Source organism: Cucurbita pepo, chromosome 4 (assembly GCF_057944985.1).
Source record: "Cucurbita pepo subsp. pepo isolate OVF chromosome 4, ASM5794498v1, whole genome shotgun sequence".
NCBI classification, from domain to species: Eukaryota; Viridiplantae; Streptophyta; class Magnoliopsida; order Cucurbitales; family Cucurbitaceae; genus Cucurbita; species Cucurbita pepo.
Genome location: NC_141801.1, coordinates 8,194,296 through 8,214,051, shown reverse-complemented (window position 1 = coordinate 8,214,051; position 19,756 = coordinate 8,194,296). Strand labels below are relative to the sequence as shown.

The following is a 19,756-nucleotide window of genomic DNA, read 5'->3' as shown; positions in this document are numbered from 1 at the left end:
AATCAAGAATAATATTTTATATAAAGGAATTAAAAACTTTTATCTAGGATCAAAATCCTCTAGTGGGGTTAGACATGCACGCACATAATATACACGAGCAAGGGATCAAAATCATGATCAATGTGGATAATCGGGCCTTACTTGTCAAGTTTTTGTTCATTGGTTTTCCAACGTTTTCAATTAAGAAGGACGGGCAATGTCAAGTTAGGGCTTTTGTATATCAACTAGATGCTAATCCATGAAAAACGATACGAGAAATCGAAAGAACACATTTACTCCACGAGGGTGACCTGTGAAAATACATAGGTTTCTTACTCGTGCAAAGGAACTCTTTATTGTCAATTTGGACAACTTCTCACGATCTTTGTCCCGCATATCACTAGAAAGATTGGGATCTTTACAAAAGGCTTTCTATCTAAATCAAGCTTTCATCTCAAGAAATTGTTTCAGTGAATGAAAATTAAGTTTTGAAGATTACGAATTGGAGACAATCAAAAAGTCATTATTCATTCAAAATTCAAATTCAAATTCAAATGTTTAATGAGTTTAACTTAGCTTAGTTAAATAGACATTAGTTTTTTCTTAATACGCAAGACATTACACAAACCATGCATTAATGACAAAGCAATAAGAGATAAATTGTAACTATTTATTTTTTTAAAAACTTTGGTGATAAAAATAGGATCATTTTCAGATGTTGACTAAAGGATGGAGAAGAAAAATAATAGTATTTAATAGGACCATTGTAGTTGACTTTTTCAATGTTGACTCTTTCAGTTAAACTTAAACGCCACGTCAACTTGATAAAGTAGGAATTGCTACTAGCTTCCCATTGGAAAGGGTATTTTGAAAATAATCTACAAAATCTTTCATTTTCATTATATTAATTAAGGGTTGAATTTTAGGTTGGTTTAAAAAAAAATATCTTTAATTTTTGTGTTTTTGCCTAAAAAATACATTTAAACTTTCAAAAGTTTCAATAATGTTCTAAATTTTGAAAAGAAGTTAAAAAACACACGGTGAGATCTCACATCGATTGGAGAGAGCAACGAGTGTCAATGAGGACGTTGGGCTACGAAATGGGTGGATTGTGATATCCCACATCAAATGAAGAGAGGAATGAGCGACAGTGAGTGCACTAGGTCGTGAAGGCGGTAGATTGTGAGATCTCACATCGGTTGGAGAGAGTAACAGGTGCTAGCGAGGATGCTAATCCCAATGGAGTGGATGGACTGTGAAATCTCACAAAGATTGCAAACGGGAACGAAACATTATTCATAAGGATAAACGCATCAGATAGGAAGAAGTTAATAAAGGAGAGGTTAGGAGGGGAGGAGAAAGAAACTCATTTAATTAGTACTATTGTTGGAACCCTCTAATCTTTGTAGGGTACACATCTCTTTCAATTACAAAGATAAATTGGTTCAAAAATCAACCCAAAATATGCTCTATTCACTACTAAAACAAAACAAAAAAAAAAAAAAAAAAGAAAAAAAAAAGAAAAAAGAAAAGAAAAGAAAAGAAAAAGATGACCATATTTATATCTAATTTCATAAAAGATCACACTTTAACTTTTCATCTGCAATTATATCACTAAAGTAATAACCTTTGGAATCTTCATGAAGCCATTTCTCAAGCAATTCCATCGGCAATAATTCTTCACTTTCATCCGTTTCACTTTCCCCTTGAAAAACGCTCGTCTCCGGCGACAAATCCGAATTCGACGACTCAAATGAATCAAAACCCAGAAATGATTCAATCGATTCTGATAAACCCACCTCTTTAATTCCTCCGCCATGCTCGCCGCCGAAGTTTCCAGACTCCATGGCCGGCGGTGAGCTCGACCGCCGACGATTATTCCCCGGTGAATTTTTGTTCCACTCCTTCAGCCATCGTGCTATGTTATCAGCGCTGGACGCATACGTCGGAATTTGGTGATGGGGTGTTTTGGGATCCACCGGTTTCGGCGGCGGCGGCGGCGGTTTAGTGGTTTCCGGCGAGAGGGCATCGGAGAGGGCTTGTTTGGCCATTTGGATGTCGGTTTGGAGGCGTCTCTCCCACTGGCCTCTCGCATCTCCTCCGCCGACGGCAGATAGATCGGTGGCCGGAGATGGGTGGTGGTGGTGGTGGTGGTTGTTGAGTTTCTTCTTGAGGTAAGTGTTCCAGTGGTTTTTAATGTCATTGTCTGTCCTTTGTGGAAGGTAGGAAGCTATGGCGGCCCATCTGCCATTATCAAAACCCTTGCATCATAAATTCACTCCAAGAGAAATTAAAAAAAAAAAAAAGTTAAATTTTTTCTTCACAATTACCTGTTTCCAAGAAGAGCTTGAAGATGGATAATCATCTTCTCTTCATGATGAGTGAAATTACCTCTCTTAATCCCGGGGCGAAGATAATTGGTCCATCGAAGCCTACAACTCTTACTACATCGAAGCAACCCTAAAAAAAAAAAAAAAAAAAAAGGCACATAAGATGGAGGAGTTCATAAACAAATAAAAAGAAGATGTTGGTATAAGGAAGTTACCAGTATTGGCAGGCACAGCCCTCCAATTGCCAGGGCCATGTTCTTGAATGTAAGAGACTAAAACGATGTCTTCTTCGGGAGTCCAAGGGCCTTTCTTGACGCCTTGTTTGTCACAGCAAGGAGGGCGACCCATTTTGGAGTTGAGGCTTAATAGTTAGTGTGTGTTGGTTGAGAGTAGTGAGAAATGGGGAATTGGGGGTTGTCGCGGTGTGTATAAATAGAAGCTTTGGGACGCTGACTTGGAGATGTGAAGAAGAGGAGGAGGGGAGGAGGGAGTCAAAGGGGGCATTAAAGTTTGGCATAGCCATTCCATTGCATTGTATACACAGATAGATAGAGAGAAGTCCAAAAGTCAAGCGCGAGGGTGAGGTTAAGTTATGGCAATGCCGCCTCTCAGCCGCGAGAAACCGCGTAGCATTCAATGTTCTGTTGCCACTCCCCACTGCAACACTCTTCTCTCTCTCTCTCTTACTTTTTTTTCTTCTTGAGTTTCTCTTTGACTCTTGTAAGGATGTTATGATCTTAAACATTTGTAAAATTCATTTTAAATAAAAGTGACTATCCAGGAAATATTGGAAAACGTCCTCATCTTACTTAAAGCGTAACGATTTAAACATAAATACAACTATTCTACCTTTGGTCTCATGGCCACTGATGGAGCGTTATCATTCGTATAAAGGAGTATATTACCTTAATTTGAGAAATAAGACTAACTTGTGGCTTGATTATTTTAAGAAATAGTATCTATGTTAGGGTTGGGAAATGCATCTTGGTGGGACCTATCATTTCATAGAAATTATTTCATGGTCTCGTACTTGGCTTTTTAGTATGGGCAAAAATTGAATGTGTAGTACTTTTCTAGATACGGTTCACGTACACGCACATGGACCCACCAGGTGGGCGTATACGTACCTCTTGAGCATGCTATTCAGCTAGCACACGCTAACGCTGCTGGAGTCACGGAGAGAAAGGAGCCTGCTTAATATCATGACATACATAGATATCTTAATGTACGTGTCTGCACTCATCATAATGGGGATGTATCTCGATGCAAAAAATATATGAGGTCCCCGTAGCTTTAAATCTTGACATAAATGTATGATGCAGATCATATATTTGTTCTGTCGTAAATCTAATTTTTATGAATACATACGTGGCTTAGTAGTGTTATATATTCGTGAAGTGATTATGCTAAAATAGTGTATCATATCATATAGAGGTATTGTCAGGCCTGATTTTCCAGGCTTTTACAAATCACGAAAATAAAAATAAATAAAAACAAACAATTAAAAATACACTAAAATTCGGCTCCATTTAAAATTAAACAATACCATTACCATAACTTAAAACAATAAAGACAAAATAGGTATTGTTCTAGTTATTTAGGAATAGGAAAAGGGTGTGAGAAAAACCAATACAAACGACAACCCAAAAGAGATACAAAATAACATTGACATCACGGGTTGACACCTTCCTTGTGATAGCGCAACTCCCGTGCACCTTCCCACCTTGATCGGTACCCGAAAAAATTAAAAGGGAAAGAAGTGGGTATAAAATACTCAGCAAACAGCCTACCTATAGACTCTTATTGCATCCTTAACTTAATATGTTTTTACAGGCTTTGTCATAGAGTTCTAAGAAGTTCCTAGTTTAGGTATCCCCTGAATGTTACCTCACACCATAGTGGTGTCTACCATGAGATAATCTATTTGTGTAGTCCCTCATCTTCTCTCAGAGTGGGTTTCCTCCACACACAACAGTAGCTTCTCGATTACTACTTATGTAGTCTCTCATCCACTCTTAGACGACTTTGTTTTACACACAATAGTATATCCTCAATCAACTACCTGTGTAGTCTCTCGTCCCTTCTCAAGGCAAGTTATCATACACACAATAGTGATTCCTCATGCTATTTACTTATGTAGTCTCTCGTCCCCTCTCAAGGTGAGTTATCGTACATACAGTAGCAATTTCTCATGTCACCCTCTTATGTAGTCCCTCATCCATCTCAAGGCAGGTTATCATACATATAGTGGTATCTCCTCATATCCTCTACTCATCTAGTCTCTCGTCCCTTATCAAGGCGGGTTATATTCTCCATGTATTAGTGTGTCTTTTGGTCGCTATTTATGTAGTCCCTCGTCCCCTATTAGTGTGGGTTATATCTTACACATACAGTGACTCCTCAAATAGTTCATGTTCGTCTTATCATCGATCTTATGTGTTCTAGTAGTTCACCTTGGGTGCCGTAGATATATATTAGGTTCTAGGGCATCTTGATGGATTAGGTCATAACAAGCGTTTCCAGGTCGTTCAAGGTTAGCTCCTTATGGTTAAGCTAAATCTCGAAAATTAGTAATACATATATTCACAATAGTACCAGTAGTCTAGTGGTAGAATACTACCCTGCCACGGTACAGACCCAGGTTCCTGAAGCAAACCCTCAAACCTCATCTTTAAGAAAAGGAAACACAAAATGACGAAGAACCTTCACCTAGAGCCTAGAGTAAAACTTCTTCTATTGGGTCAAAGATGCAATGAGAGCCTAAATGTATTTTGAGAGTTGTGAAGGAACGTTTATTTCATTTAGTCACGGGAGTTTCGAAGCCTCGATATTTAAGTCGTGACATAATTAAGTCTTTATATTTTCATAAGACAATCAATTATTTAAAAACAAATCATCTAGTTATTTGAACCTTCTTTTAGGATTCATGCACTTTGGATCTTAAAAAAAAAAAAGTAATTTTTATTTAATCTCTACATACCTTTTATTTTATGTTGAAGCTAAATAATAACAATAATAAAGCAATAATTGAAGTGAGGTGATGTCATGGATGAAACACAATACATAGCTAATATATAGGCATTTGAAACTTGAATGAAACATACTTTTAATTCCCAAAGCCAACCAAATACCAAATGTTGAGGTGGGTAACACTATAGGAGAGGAAAGAAGCACGAACGCCCATTACTAATCCATTTTAGGCCTTAGGGTAACCCTTTTCTTACTCTCTCTCTCTCTCTTTCTTAAAATCTAAATAAATGTTCAAATTAATACCTTCCATTATTGAGTTACACCTTTTTATAATGCATGGTGAGTAGTTGACTTCATTTCGTTGGTCTTTAAACAAAATAATTGAAGAGAAAAAAAAAAAAAAAAAAAAAACAAAGAGTATACTATGAGGGATGATTTTCTAAGTTCTATTCTTTTTAATGAGACCCTTCAAATTTGATATGCAAAATCTAATTAAATTCTCATATTCTCTTTGTTTGAAGTTTGAAAGTGTAAAGAAATGGTATTTAGGAGAGGATAGTTTTGATTTTGATTATAATTTTTTCTTTTTAATTTTTCCAACAAGAAATGTAAATTCAATCCAACTCAACTTTTATAATTCAGGTTGGGTCGGTTTGGATTGTCGGCTTCAATGTATGCCCCTACTTTCATTATTGATAGTGAAGTTTTTTCGATCGTCCTAAGGATTGACATTACATTAAAAGAAAAAAAAAGAAAAAAAAAAAAAAGAAAAAACTAACGCAATAAACTCTTTCACACCTTCTACGTTAGTTATGATTGGCTTCTCCTTTCACTTTTTTTTTTTTATTGATTTTGATTTTGATTTTTTTCATGAGCCACCAACTTTTTCCTTATGTCCATTCATTTACATGGATTTTTTTTTTCCTTAAAATTCTAGGATTAAGCACTTAGATATTGATTGATTTATATATGCTAGTTATGTGGTTGATGATAATATGTTTGGAATGTGAGTGAATACGCTTTAAAGTCAATATTAAGTCGTTAGAATCATGGAAGGTGTTCGTCATGCTTTGAGAAGTTGCCAATCATGGAGCACTTTTAGGAGAAGAATAATCATAACTACAAGGGAAGCAATCCCGTCATACATACTTATACTAGTAGGGCATGGCAGGCGGTCGATTTAGGTGGAGTGACATTTGAGAGCTATGCGGCTATAGAAAAGGTCGTTTCGAGGTAAGAGTCCATCTTGTATTTCGTTTTGTAATTTTATCTCAAACCCATTTTTTCTTTTGTAATACAATACCATCTTTTAAATTTATTTTATTGTAGTGTTGTTAGTTCTTTATTTGGATTTAAGTTTTAGTACATTTTCTTATTTTATTTTCTTAATTCTATTTTTATTTATTTTTGTTTTCATCTTTTTAGTTTCCCTTGCACATTTGGAGTCTCATAGCTACAATAGTGAATTACTCGTATTCTAGACTGCAGGGTTTAAGTGCAACCTCATCTTATCTCATAAAAAATTATGACGTCTTGTCTGAACATATCAATGTAAATTTAACTAGCGACCATTCTACAGGAAAAATCATACCGTTAACACTTGGAAGGAGGGCACCTGTGTGCCTAAAAACTACTTAGTTTACCCATGTGATCCCTTATCCCTCTTACGCACAGTACAACGAGCCTTTTAGGGAACTGTTGACCATTTCCACACACGATAGTCGCACATATCATGAGTTGTGTAGTCCTTCGTCCCTACGTAAGTTGGGTTTACGGTATCACGACCTAGATTCTCGACTGACAAGGCAACCTTAATTCTCAGCCCAATGATTCAAGCTTTTGTTGAAACAAGAACCCTGAAATAAAATAAATTAACACCTCCTTATACAAAATTCTAATAAGATCAACCAAGGTAAGACTAGAATTATATTATATCTTAAGATCAAATGTCTATCGGCAAGATTTGGAACCTTGTTTTAAATTGAGTCAATCCACAATTGAACTTGATTAAGACTTAATTGAAGGTTCCAAATGGAGTGAATCCACAATCAAACTTGATTGAATGACTATGATGCAATCTACTATCAGAATTGCTTTAAACTTAGGAAATGTCAAAGATGATGCTAGAATTTCTAATAGTAAAAGTTGAGATCTCAATTTCATTCATTTTACATTAGTATTTTACATAATGTTATGGGTATTTAGTCTCTCTACACAACAAAATTTCAATTCTTCAAGCGTGCAGAAATTACTGGCCATAATTTAATCTCACTCCCTTTATATCTTGTAAAAAAAAAAAAAAAATACAAATAACTTCTCACACTTGTGCACAATTATGAAATTAAAAATAATAAAGAACAATTATGAAATTAAAAATAATAAATAAAATTTTCTAACAACTTATAAGTACAATTTTAAGCAGCTTCATCAGCTGCTTCAACTATGCAAATATTCACTTCTAAAGCTCCAGATGGTTCTTCCTCAATCGAATCAGCTTGTAACATATGAAATAATGGTTGAACTGGATCTATCCAATGAATGATTGTTGAATCTTTTTGGCTTTGGATCATGTCATAGGTCTAGTTGGAACATTTGGAACACCATGATCATTGTCATTTTTTCCCTCTTCAAAAGAATTCGTCCTCGAATCAGAAAAATCATCACTTGCATGGAAAGAACTCAAGTCAGCAACATTGAGAGTAGAATGTACTGAAAATTCTTCCAGAAGATCAATTTTATATGCATTGTTATTAATTCTTTCAAGGACTTGATAAGAGACATCTCTTTTGGATGTAACTTTGTCTTCCTTTGAGATGAGAATCGCTTATTGCGAAAATTAATCCAAACCCAGTCACCGTGTTGCAAAATGATTTCCTTCCATCCTTGGTTATTATTGAAGCAACTTTGAAATTTTGTTTATCAATTCTCTCCTTCACCTCTTTCTGCGATGTTTTGATCAAATCTACCTTATTTGTGGTTGCTTCACTCACAAAAATATTAGAAGGAATAGGAAGCAAATCAAGAGGCATAAGTGGATTAAATCTATAAACAACTTCAAAAAGAGAACAATGAGTGGTGGTATAAATTGTTCTATTATATACAAACTCTACGATATTGACCATCTCCTGTGTGTTCATGAAATGTAGAGCATGATCCTAATCTATCATATCAAGTACATGCAAACAGTGACTCCATATGTATGTCATAACATGTATGACACGACAATATTGCGTCCAACTCAAGTACATATATGAACCCTATGTGTTTGGACAATTTGTTACTGTACATTAGTTGACGACTTTCTTGTTGGGAATACATGTTTCATTCATGAAGCAAAACCATTAGAATTGGCTTTTGTTTTGTTTAGAATTAAACAAAATCAAGGTTAAACAAACTATTGAATCTCCTCTCCAAAGTCTTCTTGCTTGCTTGAACACAAAAGGTAAGGCTTTTGGAAGTCTCTTTAACAAAAGTTCAAAAAGATGGAAGAAAAATGATCCTTCATGGTTGTTTATAATTACGGTTGGATAAAAAAAAATTGTTTTACTCATGTAATTACATCTTTTGATGTAAGTATTATTGCTTGTCTAATAAATAATTTGCACATGATTCAACCATAAACTAAGTCTCTCTCGGGTGAGAGAAAGAATAGACCCGATTGTTCAAATTCCAAAATCAACACTTATGTCTCACTGATCCTCTAATGAACAATTGGTTTGTGGTCCAACCAGTAAACCGAATCCCTCTCAGGCCAATGAGAGGGTGGGGCGCCTTGTTCAAGACCTGGAGTCAGTGCTTAAGGGAACTACCTCTCTTCTATCCCTAAAAGTGGGTAGGAGTGAATTCCATCTTGCACCCCACGTCCCCAGCCATTCACCCAGTCTTACCCCTGAAATGGGAGGCCTATTGAGTCGGCGAACTAGAGTCACTCTCACCCATGCAAATCTAAGGACAAGTCCGAATAAACAGGAGTTCATGGTTAGCTCAGGATTAAAATCGAGTTACCTAGGTTATCGAATGAAAAGAAAATCAGTCTCACTAGTAAACGACATTATAAAGTGAGAGTGGTTTTCTTCATGGTCCGATCTTATGCAATACTCATTGCATAGGACGCCCCCACTCACATGTCTCCACATGTACAATTTAGTAATCACATTGTTTATATCTTATACAAAAGTGGGCCGCATCCATAGTGTCCCCAGAATAAGGTACTCACCCTTATCCTTATACTATAGATCATTTTGACTATATACTTGAACTTGATCCACTCTTCTGTCTCTACATATAGTTCAAGTAATCATACTATAGCCAGAGTGTTCTTAGTTTATTGGAGTTAGATTAATGATCGTATAGTTCACTTTATTCAATAATAATCTTTACTGAATAAACAACCATAATAACGTTAATGAAAATAGAATATGTTTTTGTTTACAAACTATGATTTTTAGGACATAAAATCCAATAGCTTTATGACGTAAATCCTAACATTTCTAGCACTTCATGTAGTATAATAATCTTAACCTTGCACGTACCGTGCTTTGTGATTATTTAATGCTTAATTGTACTTTATTGTCGTGATGTGAGTATGGTATGCAATGGAGTTCATTATGTTATGTTGTAACTACAAGATAAGTTATGTTATGGAATATCACATTGACATGTTCATGCTATGTTATGAAAAATATTGTACCGTGTTATACACTACATTATGAGATGACATGAAATGAACAAGTTCTGTATGAAATTTTTAAGGTATAACTTGCATCACAGATACATGTCATGATTTTAAACTATAGGGACCTCATACATTTTGTATGTTCACATGGATCGATATATTTTTCCACTATAATTAATACAGACGCGTACACTACGATGTTATATTTCAGTGTTATTTATACCATAATACTATGCGCACTCACTTCCCTCTGTGATATTTCGGTAACGTGAATATACACTAGTTGAAGGCAAGAGATACAATGTCTTCCCTTTTATAACGAGTGAATTGGGTGGATTATTGTCCAACAAATTCAAAACTCCATATCAAATGACATTAAAAGCGTATATAGTTAATTGTATCAATAATAAAATTCACATTAAATAGTTTTTTGCTTCACAAAAGGTCCACCCTTACCATAACTTATTGAATAGTTCCTTTCTAAATTGAAAGCATTTCGATCTTTTGCCTTCTTTATATTTTTTATATTTTCAAACAAAAACTTATTTGAAAGCCATGTGTGGTTATTACAAATAGTATCTACGTACACAAGTAATAATTGAGCTAATATTTAGCCCTTTCATCTCTTGCGTAGGCAAATTTTTCTTCTTAATTTAATTTGATAAATACTATATTCTCTTTTAAAAACATCATTAAATGCGTCAAATCCCATCAACAACCGAATCATATGACTAAAAAACACAGGCATAAAGTCAAAATATCATAAATCTTAGTTGTCTTTGCACCTCTAAATCCTGTTAGGACCATTCCCAATCACTCTCACCCACACTTTTTGCTTCCACCACTATTTCAAAAGTGTCGATTTGGTGTAACTATCAAGGATTAAACCCTAAATCTCGGAAGAAATAACATTATGTAATAACCCAAGCTCACCGCTAGTAAATATTGTCTTATTTGAACTTTTCCTTTCAGGCTTTCCCTCAAAAATTTTAAAACGCGTCTACTAGCGAGATATTTCTACACCCTTCTAAAAAAAATGTTTTTTTCTCCTTCCCAACCAATGTGGGATCTCATAGTCCACCCCCTTCGGAGCACAACATTCTTCTTGGCACTCGTTCCCTTCTCTAATCGATGTGGGAGTCTCCAATCCACCCCCTTCAAGGCCCAGCGTCCTTGCTGGCAAATCGCCTCATGTCCATCTCCTTTAGGGCTCAACCTCCTCGGATGCATATCGTTCAGTGTATGGCTATGATACCATTTGAAACACATGTTCTCTAATCGACCGAATCAAGTGGTTCATAAATGGAAATTAAAAGAGAATGGAAGAAAACAACTTTTGAAGAACAGCTGGTGGACAGTAGTTTTTAGGACATTATTTTGAAAGGAAACATGAAGGTGAAGATATCATGTTTTTTTCTTCCATGGAAGAGCAAACACATTGGGGCCATGGGTGTTCCAAAAGTCCATGTAGTATTAGGGTGTTCTGGAGTTGGAGAGCCATGTGCCTTTGTTAATATTCCATGTGTAGAAAATAAATACCATCACCTACCAATGTTGTGGGGTATTACTTACTTTTAATTACAAAAGGCAGCATTTATTTCATCCCTTCAATCCTAAGCTGGCATATACATAACTTTTTATTTCGTTTCGAGTAAGATTAATTTATATTTTTTTTCTTAATTATTGAATTTTGGATTGTAAATCCTCTTTCGACCTGTTCATGTTGATTGAATGTTATCAGACTTGTTGGACTAAGTTGGGAAAATTTTAGAATTTCTTCAACGGGTAATGAGATTGGTATCTCTTCTTGAATTCTCTAGTTAATGGTGTATTTAGAGTTATAAGTCTTTTGTGTTTAGGATTAGACGATTCTTGAAGTTGAAAGACTAATTTTAGAGTAGGTATCAATTTAGATCAAATTTCTAAGCACGTTTTGTTGCCTTTTGGTCCCAAAATGTTTGCATCAATTTTTAATATTTGGACTTTGATTTGGATCAAGACTTCCACAAGGTAGTTGAGTTTTGGTTGAAATGTTTTATACAATAGTTGAAAAAAAAGTTATGAATGTAATGTCATCATAATGAAAATAAGTTGGATGATGATATTGTTTGTAAATGAAAGATCTTCAATGTTACATCATATGTTCATAAAAATCACAAAATATTGAACTACATTGCCTTATTTTTCTAAGAGATTTGACTGTAAATACATAAAAAATAATGTGGGTAGAGTCAGCATGTGTGAAAATGATACACATCTATGTATAAAAAGGATGCATATTTAGGAAAGTTAAGGTGCCTGAAAGTGATGCATGCCTAAAGAGTTTAGTGTACGTGAAAGTGATGTACATAAAACTATGCGTGCACATTTAGAAGAAAAGAAAAGAAGTGAAAACCAAATGGCAAAGTTGTAGGTCAGATTAGTCATATTAGCGTAAGTTATATTTTATCAATTGCATATCTTGACATGCATATCTTGACCCTAAGAGTTTCTAATCCTAGGAAAAGCTTTGGAATATACTTGGCCATTTGTTCATCCTCTCGTTTTCAAGTTGCTTCTTTGAAGTGATGGTTATGCTAACTGACTTTGACAAAGGTTATTTTTGGGTTATGTAGAATTTTGAATCTCACGAGAATTTGTGTGGGCTTCTCTACATTATCTATTCTCTTATCCAAATATAGTGAGTCGTAGTCACTTATATGCCGTGGATCTTCCAAATACTTATGCAACACGAAGACATGAAATACATAATGGACTACAACAAGTGCATGTGGCAAAGTTAAATGATAAGCCACGAGGTCCATCCATTCCAAGACCTCAAAACACCTATAAATCATGGGTTTAGCAGCGAATCTTGTAACTCCCTTGATTCGTGTTACCTTTAGAAACACATTATTATTAACTACAAATCCACATCCTTTTACCATGAATCTACGTATCCTTTCTGCCGGCTTTATATAGTTTTCATCCTTTCTCCAATAGTTTGGATTGCTTTATTTGTGACTTGGATCAACTTAGTTCTTAAGAGTATACATTCTTCCGTCTGATTCCAATAAACAAAGGACCTATACCTTCTCACATAGAGAGTTTTGAACAGTGTCATATCAATTGTTGTTTAATAATTGTTGTTGTAGGCCAACTATAACGACTCTAAATTTCCACATATCTAGAGTCGTCACTAACGTCTCATACTCATCTCTAATGCAGAATAAAAATCTAAGAATGCTCATCTTTATTAGCGGAAAAAAAATTTAAAACTTCAAAATACATTTAAACATTGGAAAACACTGCCGGACTTACGTGTTTCGAACATCGTGCTGGAGTTCAAAAAGATAAAATAAAACGATTACAAGTTAATTAATATAAATGAATGAAATGCAAACGCCCTATCCTAACCAAGACTAGGAATTTTAAATATGCAACTCTCCTATGCACGCATCACAGTCTCTGATCACGATGCCACCGTCAACCGTACATGGGAGCCTTGCCTTTACCTGAAAAACAATATGGCATACGGCCTGAGTATTTCAAAGAAATACTCTAAGTGACCCCACTATAGGGGTCATGCTAATGCAAACACATGCAATCATGAATAGGGACCTATCTCTAATCATCTTAGGGGTGGCCTCCAGTATCGGACAAATTGGATGTGTAGTACTTTCCTACACACGACTCACACGTGCGAGTATGAGTCCCCAGGGCGCTCGCACACCCCCTGGACCCTCTGGTCAAGCTAATCTGTAGCGACGTCCGGAGGTCAGCGGAACCCCATAGTGTCATGCGCCTCATGAACACCCTCATCTGTGTGCTTTCGCACCTGTGCGCATTCGCGCTCATCATAAGGTGCGCGTCCGCACTCATCATCTCTAGGGGGAGTAGCCCTATGCTTATGAACATACAAAATGCATGAGGTCCCTCTAAATCCATCGTAATGTCTCTTCTGACACAACCCTCTAGTCTCATCTCTTTGTTACTCTAGGTAACGCATACTCGTGGATATTTATATTAATATCATTTTCATGCTCTTAGGGTTGTGTCCTATGTCGATCTAACGACATGATGCAATATGGCACTCATCATCATCTAGCATGCTCAATATGGAAAAACATCATCATATTAAGGTAAAAATCATGCAATCATCATGCTCAACATAATGCCACAACGTGCGTCAAACATATCAAGCATCACTCAACAAAATATGTATATACTGCACATATCATCAAGCATCATAATCCACACATCATCATAACTCATGCAATTTATTTAGCCTATCCTATAGTAAGGCCACTTACTTGGTTGGCCTTGGCAGAAGTACTCCCTAAATAGCTAAACGTAAGCTCCCGTTCCGTGAGAGCTGCTTCCTACGTCGCCAGGGTATGTTTCCTATCACACCGTTCACCACTTTCCGTTAGTATTTCACAATTAATTTACCTATAATTTAATAAATGTGAACTACGGCTCTAAAACGGCCTCGGATACCTTAATCGGGGCCGAAAACAGATCCGGGAGGGTCGGAACAATGGAAACCGGGCTGAAAACAGGTGAGCTGAGCCGAGCAGCCGCTGGAAGCCGCCGGAACGTCGCCGGAGGGAGCCCGAGCCGAGGGACCGCCTGCGCCGCTATGTGACATGTGGCAGTAGCATAGCAAGCCACGTCGCGCGGTAGCGTCGGGTCGAAGCGCGGGTCGCAGTCCGGTTCGGGTCGTGGTCCGGGTCGTGGCCTGCGGAGGCTACTGGGCCAAGACTACAGTTGGGCCTCGGCTCATTGGGCTGGGCCGAACGTTTTTTTTTTGGGTTGCAGGGCGGCTCGATTGGACCGTGGGTCTGGTCTCGGGTTGGTTTAATTGAACCGTAACTTCTGGGCTGGTCTGAGGTTTGGGCCGCTGTAGTTAGGCTAGGCCGAAGGCAGAGGCCGAGGAAAGAATGGGCTGACCCTCTCGGGTTTTGGGTTCGGGTTGACCCGGATCCGTGGGTCTCGTCTTCCTTACCCGACTTCGGCCGATTTTCCGGCGAGCTTTCTCTCTCTCCTTCCCGCGGCGTTTTCGTTGCCGATTTCGGTCCTCTCTCTTCCTCTTCCTCTTTATTTGTCGTTCTTCTTCCAGAAGCCTAAAGGTTCCTAAAACCATAGATCTATGAACGATTAGGAAAAACCCAATTTTCCGACCTCGGTTACCGACGACGGCGTTTACGAAGAAGCACAGAACGCACCTTGAGTTATCGTGCTTTCGTTAGGGACCCTTCTCGTGGTGGTAACAGGTCGTTTGGTGTCGGTTTGAGGGTTCGTTGGAGAAACTGGACACTCGCCGATTTTTTTTTCCGAAGTCTCTCTCTCCTGTAGTTTCTGTCTTTTCTCTCTTTGCAGGTATCCTGATGGTGCTGGGTGTCGTGGGCTGAGGGCTGGGCGTGCTGTGGCCGTCGTTTCGCGTGGGTTCCGTGAAACTCGGCGGTCGCCAGAAAACTCGCGGGTTTTCCGGCGACTGAATTTTTGTTTTTTTTATTTTTTTTTTCTCGTTTTCTCGTTTTCTCGTTTTCCTCTTTTATTTATTTATTTATTATATATATTTTTTTTTTCTTTCTTTTCCGGGTCGTTACACCAACCCTCTTGTATGTAGATGAGTATTCCATCTACTTGTAAGATCCAATGCACAAGCTTGTAACATGTCTTCTTAGGTCTAATTTAGTCATTCAATCTAACCATTAGTGAGAGGATAAAAGGCAACACTACATTTTACCCGAATTCCGAACGTATTTGACCCGCATAATCAAAAGTCATTTTTTCTATTAAGTAGCCTTACTAAAAGAAATGTGATAGACTTGGTGAGCCTTTCGGTAATAACTCAAATTACGATGATGAAATACTTCCTCTCATTTCTATTGTTTGACCATTCTATGACAAAAAAAAAAAAAAAAAAAAAAAAAAAAAAAAAAAACTCTAGTTGCTGGCTCTAATCTTTTACCATTTGACAAACTAAACATTTATTGACATTGTATATTATACTCATCATCATATTATACAACTAATAGTATTATTTGATACATCTTTTTGCTACCCTAATGGATATAGAATAGAAAATTGTGAGCTTCAGCTAATAATTCATTCCAAAGCCAAAGTTTTTAGACACACAAGCACCTTGAACAAATGTGACTAATATTGGAGGCTAAAGAGAACATATTCGACTCTATTTGAGGGCAAAACTTCAGCAAAACGAGGATCCATCAATTATCTATGATACGTTGTCTCAATATTAGGTGAAATAACTAAGCCAAATGTACCACCATTCTCCTATTACTATGGCTATCTTAGCACATTCTAATTTTGTATGTATACAAACATTATCGTTGATTAGAGTGATGCTATTTTCCTACTCAAGGCATCCACAACCACGTTTTCCTAATATAGATGATAATACATCATGATCCTTAACGTACTTCACTCATCTGCGCTATCTCATGTTTAGTTCTTTTGACGTGAAAAAGTACTTCAAGCTCTTATGGTATCTAAACATTTCAATTCTCCCATATGCCTCTAAGTCTTTAAAACAAAGACTATAAGTGTTAATTCCAAATCATGAATAGGTAATTACATTCTTAAACCCTTAACAGGTAGATAACATTGGAGATGACCTTGCTACATTAACACATAACCTAGCTTATTTCTACGAAGCATTACTATAGACAACAAAATCTTATGCTCCCCCGAGCACCATGAACATTGGCAGTAAAACAAATCTCTTTTCAAGTTAATGAAAACTTGTTGTATAAGTAGTGACTTTTAATTTTTTAAAGTCTTTCTTAGTAATGACTTTCTTAGATAAGATCTCAATTTATTTATTTACTCAAAGTATCACATTTTTTTTATTATTATTTCAAGAAATCATATCAATTTTTTTTTTTATCATTAATTTGGTAAGTTTTTGGTAAGTTTATGTGTGTCGTGGAAGAATTGATATCTTTAAATTAAAGTAGCAAGAAAATTGGGTGTCGCCCATGTGGAAACCCATACGAACAATTATATCTCATTTACAATTCACCCTGTTTTTAAAAGTTTTTGTCCTATAAATACGTACAATTGAATTCACAAACATTCATATATGAATGAACTGAGACTATATCTGAACATATATATCACAAAGAAAGAGATTCGAGTTTCCACCTCATCAAAGACATGAGTAAAAGAAGAGTACATGGATAAACCGATACTATATCTGAATGAGAGATCATTTTTTTAAAAGTCACTACTTATACCAATAAGGTACATTTTTTTTTTTAGGAATTTCACTGTTAGCGTCCTTTGCTTGGAGCAATTCTATGTTGATCCTTGAAAATTTTCCTAAAATGTATGTGAGTAAAAACAAAGTATACTTATCGTGTTCGTTTGTGAAGATAAGTTCTCACTCTTACAAGCAAGAAGTATGTAACATGATTATGTCATATGAGAATGCACGAGCTATCAGCTATCAAATGTCTAATCCAAATTTCAAACCCGAATCCAAATTACACGACATATTAGGTCCATATACTATCTTTGCTTGGCTCGTTGGAGTTTTATCACGAGGGCCCATGTTTAAGGGCCTGCAAGGTCTATTAATGGACCTAAAAAGGTTAGGCCCATTGACAATGATAGGTTATTTCTATATTGTAACACCATTACTCCAATAATAATCATATATTATCAATACAAATTTGATGATGATGAATAATGTTAGTCTATATAAGTGTTACCTACAAACTATTTTATATATTGAACCTCAAATGACGATATTTGATGCCTCTTCTCCGTCATGTTGCACAAAAGATATCACTCCTGTTCCTGATGTTAATCATAATAATCGTAACATATTTGGTGCGACTCCAACCATTCCAAACCTATTTTAGTCGGACTCACCTAATATCTAGTAACGTCAAAATACCCAATCACTCTAACACCAACGCGAATTTATACACGCAACCAACATTACAAAATTTGAAAATCACGAGTCCACAATTTCATTAGTCTCCGTAAACTAAAAGTTTTCTTACACAAAATAAATTAAAGTGGAAATATTGAGTCAAAAACATTAAAAAAAAAATGCTCTTAGCATGTTCTAACAACTTTACTTGTCACCCCTCCATCACATCCGTTTGTTTACCTAAAAATCATTCGAAAAATAGTAAGTATTAACCGACCTACAAATCTATGTTTTTGTCTTGATGTAGTTTTTCATTTTCATTTATTATAAAATTTAATTTTATTTGAATTTTAGAGTGACGTGTTTTCTCGTCATTTAAATTATTTAGATTTTGTACTTAGCACATATTTTCATTTCATAAATGACTCAATTATTTCTACTTTTATTACATAATTATTTTGGTGGGCACATGCAGTTATATATTAAATATCATATTTACAATTACAACACCAAATTAAAACCAACATAATTGACTATAAATTTACATTTAATTCTCATCTTTTACTCTTAAAATTTTTAATATTAATTTGTCTTCGTATTTAAGAACTTAATTTAATTTCTATATTACTAAATTATTAAATTATTGCTAATAAATGCTACAACAATTTAATTAAATGGGTAAATTAGAAAATATTAGTCAAAGCATTACGTGGAATTAACGTATAAACAAAAAAAAAAATAATGCTAGAAATGGATTAAATTAGAAAAATATAACTGAAAATTTAAAAATGGAAATTCCAAATAAATGTCATATTCAAAGTTGAATTGAATTCAATTAATGGATTTTTAAGTGTTTGAAGAGAAAAGTCCGCAAAATTAGAATTTGAAATTTAAAAGAATTTTAAGAAAAAAAGGAATAAAGTAATGACGTGTGAATGTGATTGGACACGTGTTTGTTGATATTGTGGTGAGCCCACTTTTGTTGAAACTTAAAAACGTGTACGACAATTCTAACACCCAATACCATTCTTCAATTACCACCTTTGACTATACGGACCTCTCCTTAACCAAGACTCGACTTCTTCTTTGGAGCCCTGAAACAAAGTATACTCTGTGTTCGACGCTTAATTTACCTTTGACTTCACTTTGACGACGCTTGAGGATTCTATCCTGTTAAGAATGATGGACCTCCATTTTGATCATAAGTTCTCGTAGTTTTGCTTTTGGTTTTCTCAAAAAACCTCGTACCGATGGAGATAGTATTCTTTACTTAAAAAATCATGATATTCTTCTTAATTAGTCAATGTATGTCGGGTGGAGATAGAAGAGATCAAGATGCTCGTGGACTCTCTCTGTATATTCATCGTTTTGGAACGTCGTCATGAGGGGATAAACTTGGAGATTGCATCATAGACGGAAGATTGTCACACTATATTTGATTTGTTTGTTTGTTGTGACGGAAGTGGAAATATGATGATCGATTGCACTTACACACCCACGAACATAAATGAATAAAGAGACAACGATTTACGTGGTTCGGAGAAGAAATTCTTCTACATCTACGAGTGGTGTAATTACTATAATTAAAGTGTTTACCATGTGTATCGTCTCATTTATAAAGTTCCTCCTAATTGTCTTTAGGCAAATTCAAAATGATAATGACTTCATATCTCAAAACAATGCTTGACAAACTTTTATATAAGCATAATAATACTAATTTTCATACATGAATCAAAGCAAACACTAATACTCATACATTAATCAATATGATTCATCTATAGGAGATGAACCAAATGAATCTGATAGATTCATGAATCGAAGTGGAGAATGTACCAAACGTATTCATGAACCAAATATTTATAGCAATTCACAACATTGTATTGTTACGATTGCTCTTGTAAAACTAATTAGACT

General features: G+C 35.6%; 1 protein-coding gene across 1 annotated transcript; it reads right to left on the bottom strand.

Moving 5' to 3' along the window:
• Positions 1-1,330: 1,330 nt before the first annotated feature.
• LOC111793707 (myb-related protein 306) lies at positions 1,331-2,690 on the bottom strand. Its single transcript, XM_023675713.2, has 3 exons — positions 2,525-2,690; positions 2,310-2,439; positions 1,331-2,223 (listed from the first exon to the last, which is right to left on the bottom strand). Exons 1-3 carry the CDS (start codon positions 2,655-2,657, stop codon positions 1,551-1,553), a joined length of 936 nt encoding a protein of 311 aa, XP_023531481.2. The 5' UTR covers positions 2,658-2,690; the 3' UTR covers positions 1,331-1,550.
• Positions 2,691-19,756: the final 17,066 nt, after the last annotated feature.

Bases quoted from the DNA above. Each gene is read 5' to 3' on its own strand.
- LOC111793707 (XM_023675713.2), bottom strand. From the start codon at position 2,657: ATGGGTCGCCCTCCTTGCTGTGACAAACAAGGCGTCAAGAAAGGCCCT. The intron at 2,440-2,524 runs GTAACTTCCTTA...TTTTTTTTTTAG, and splicing joins GGCTGTGCCTGCCAATACTG to GGTTGCTTCGATGTAGTAAG. The intron at 2,224-2,309 runs GTAATTGTGAAG...TGATAATGGCAG, and splicing joins CAAGCTCTTCTTGGAAACAG to ATGGGCCGCCATAGCTTCCT.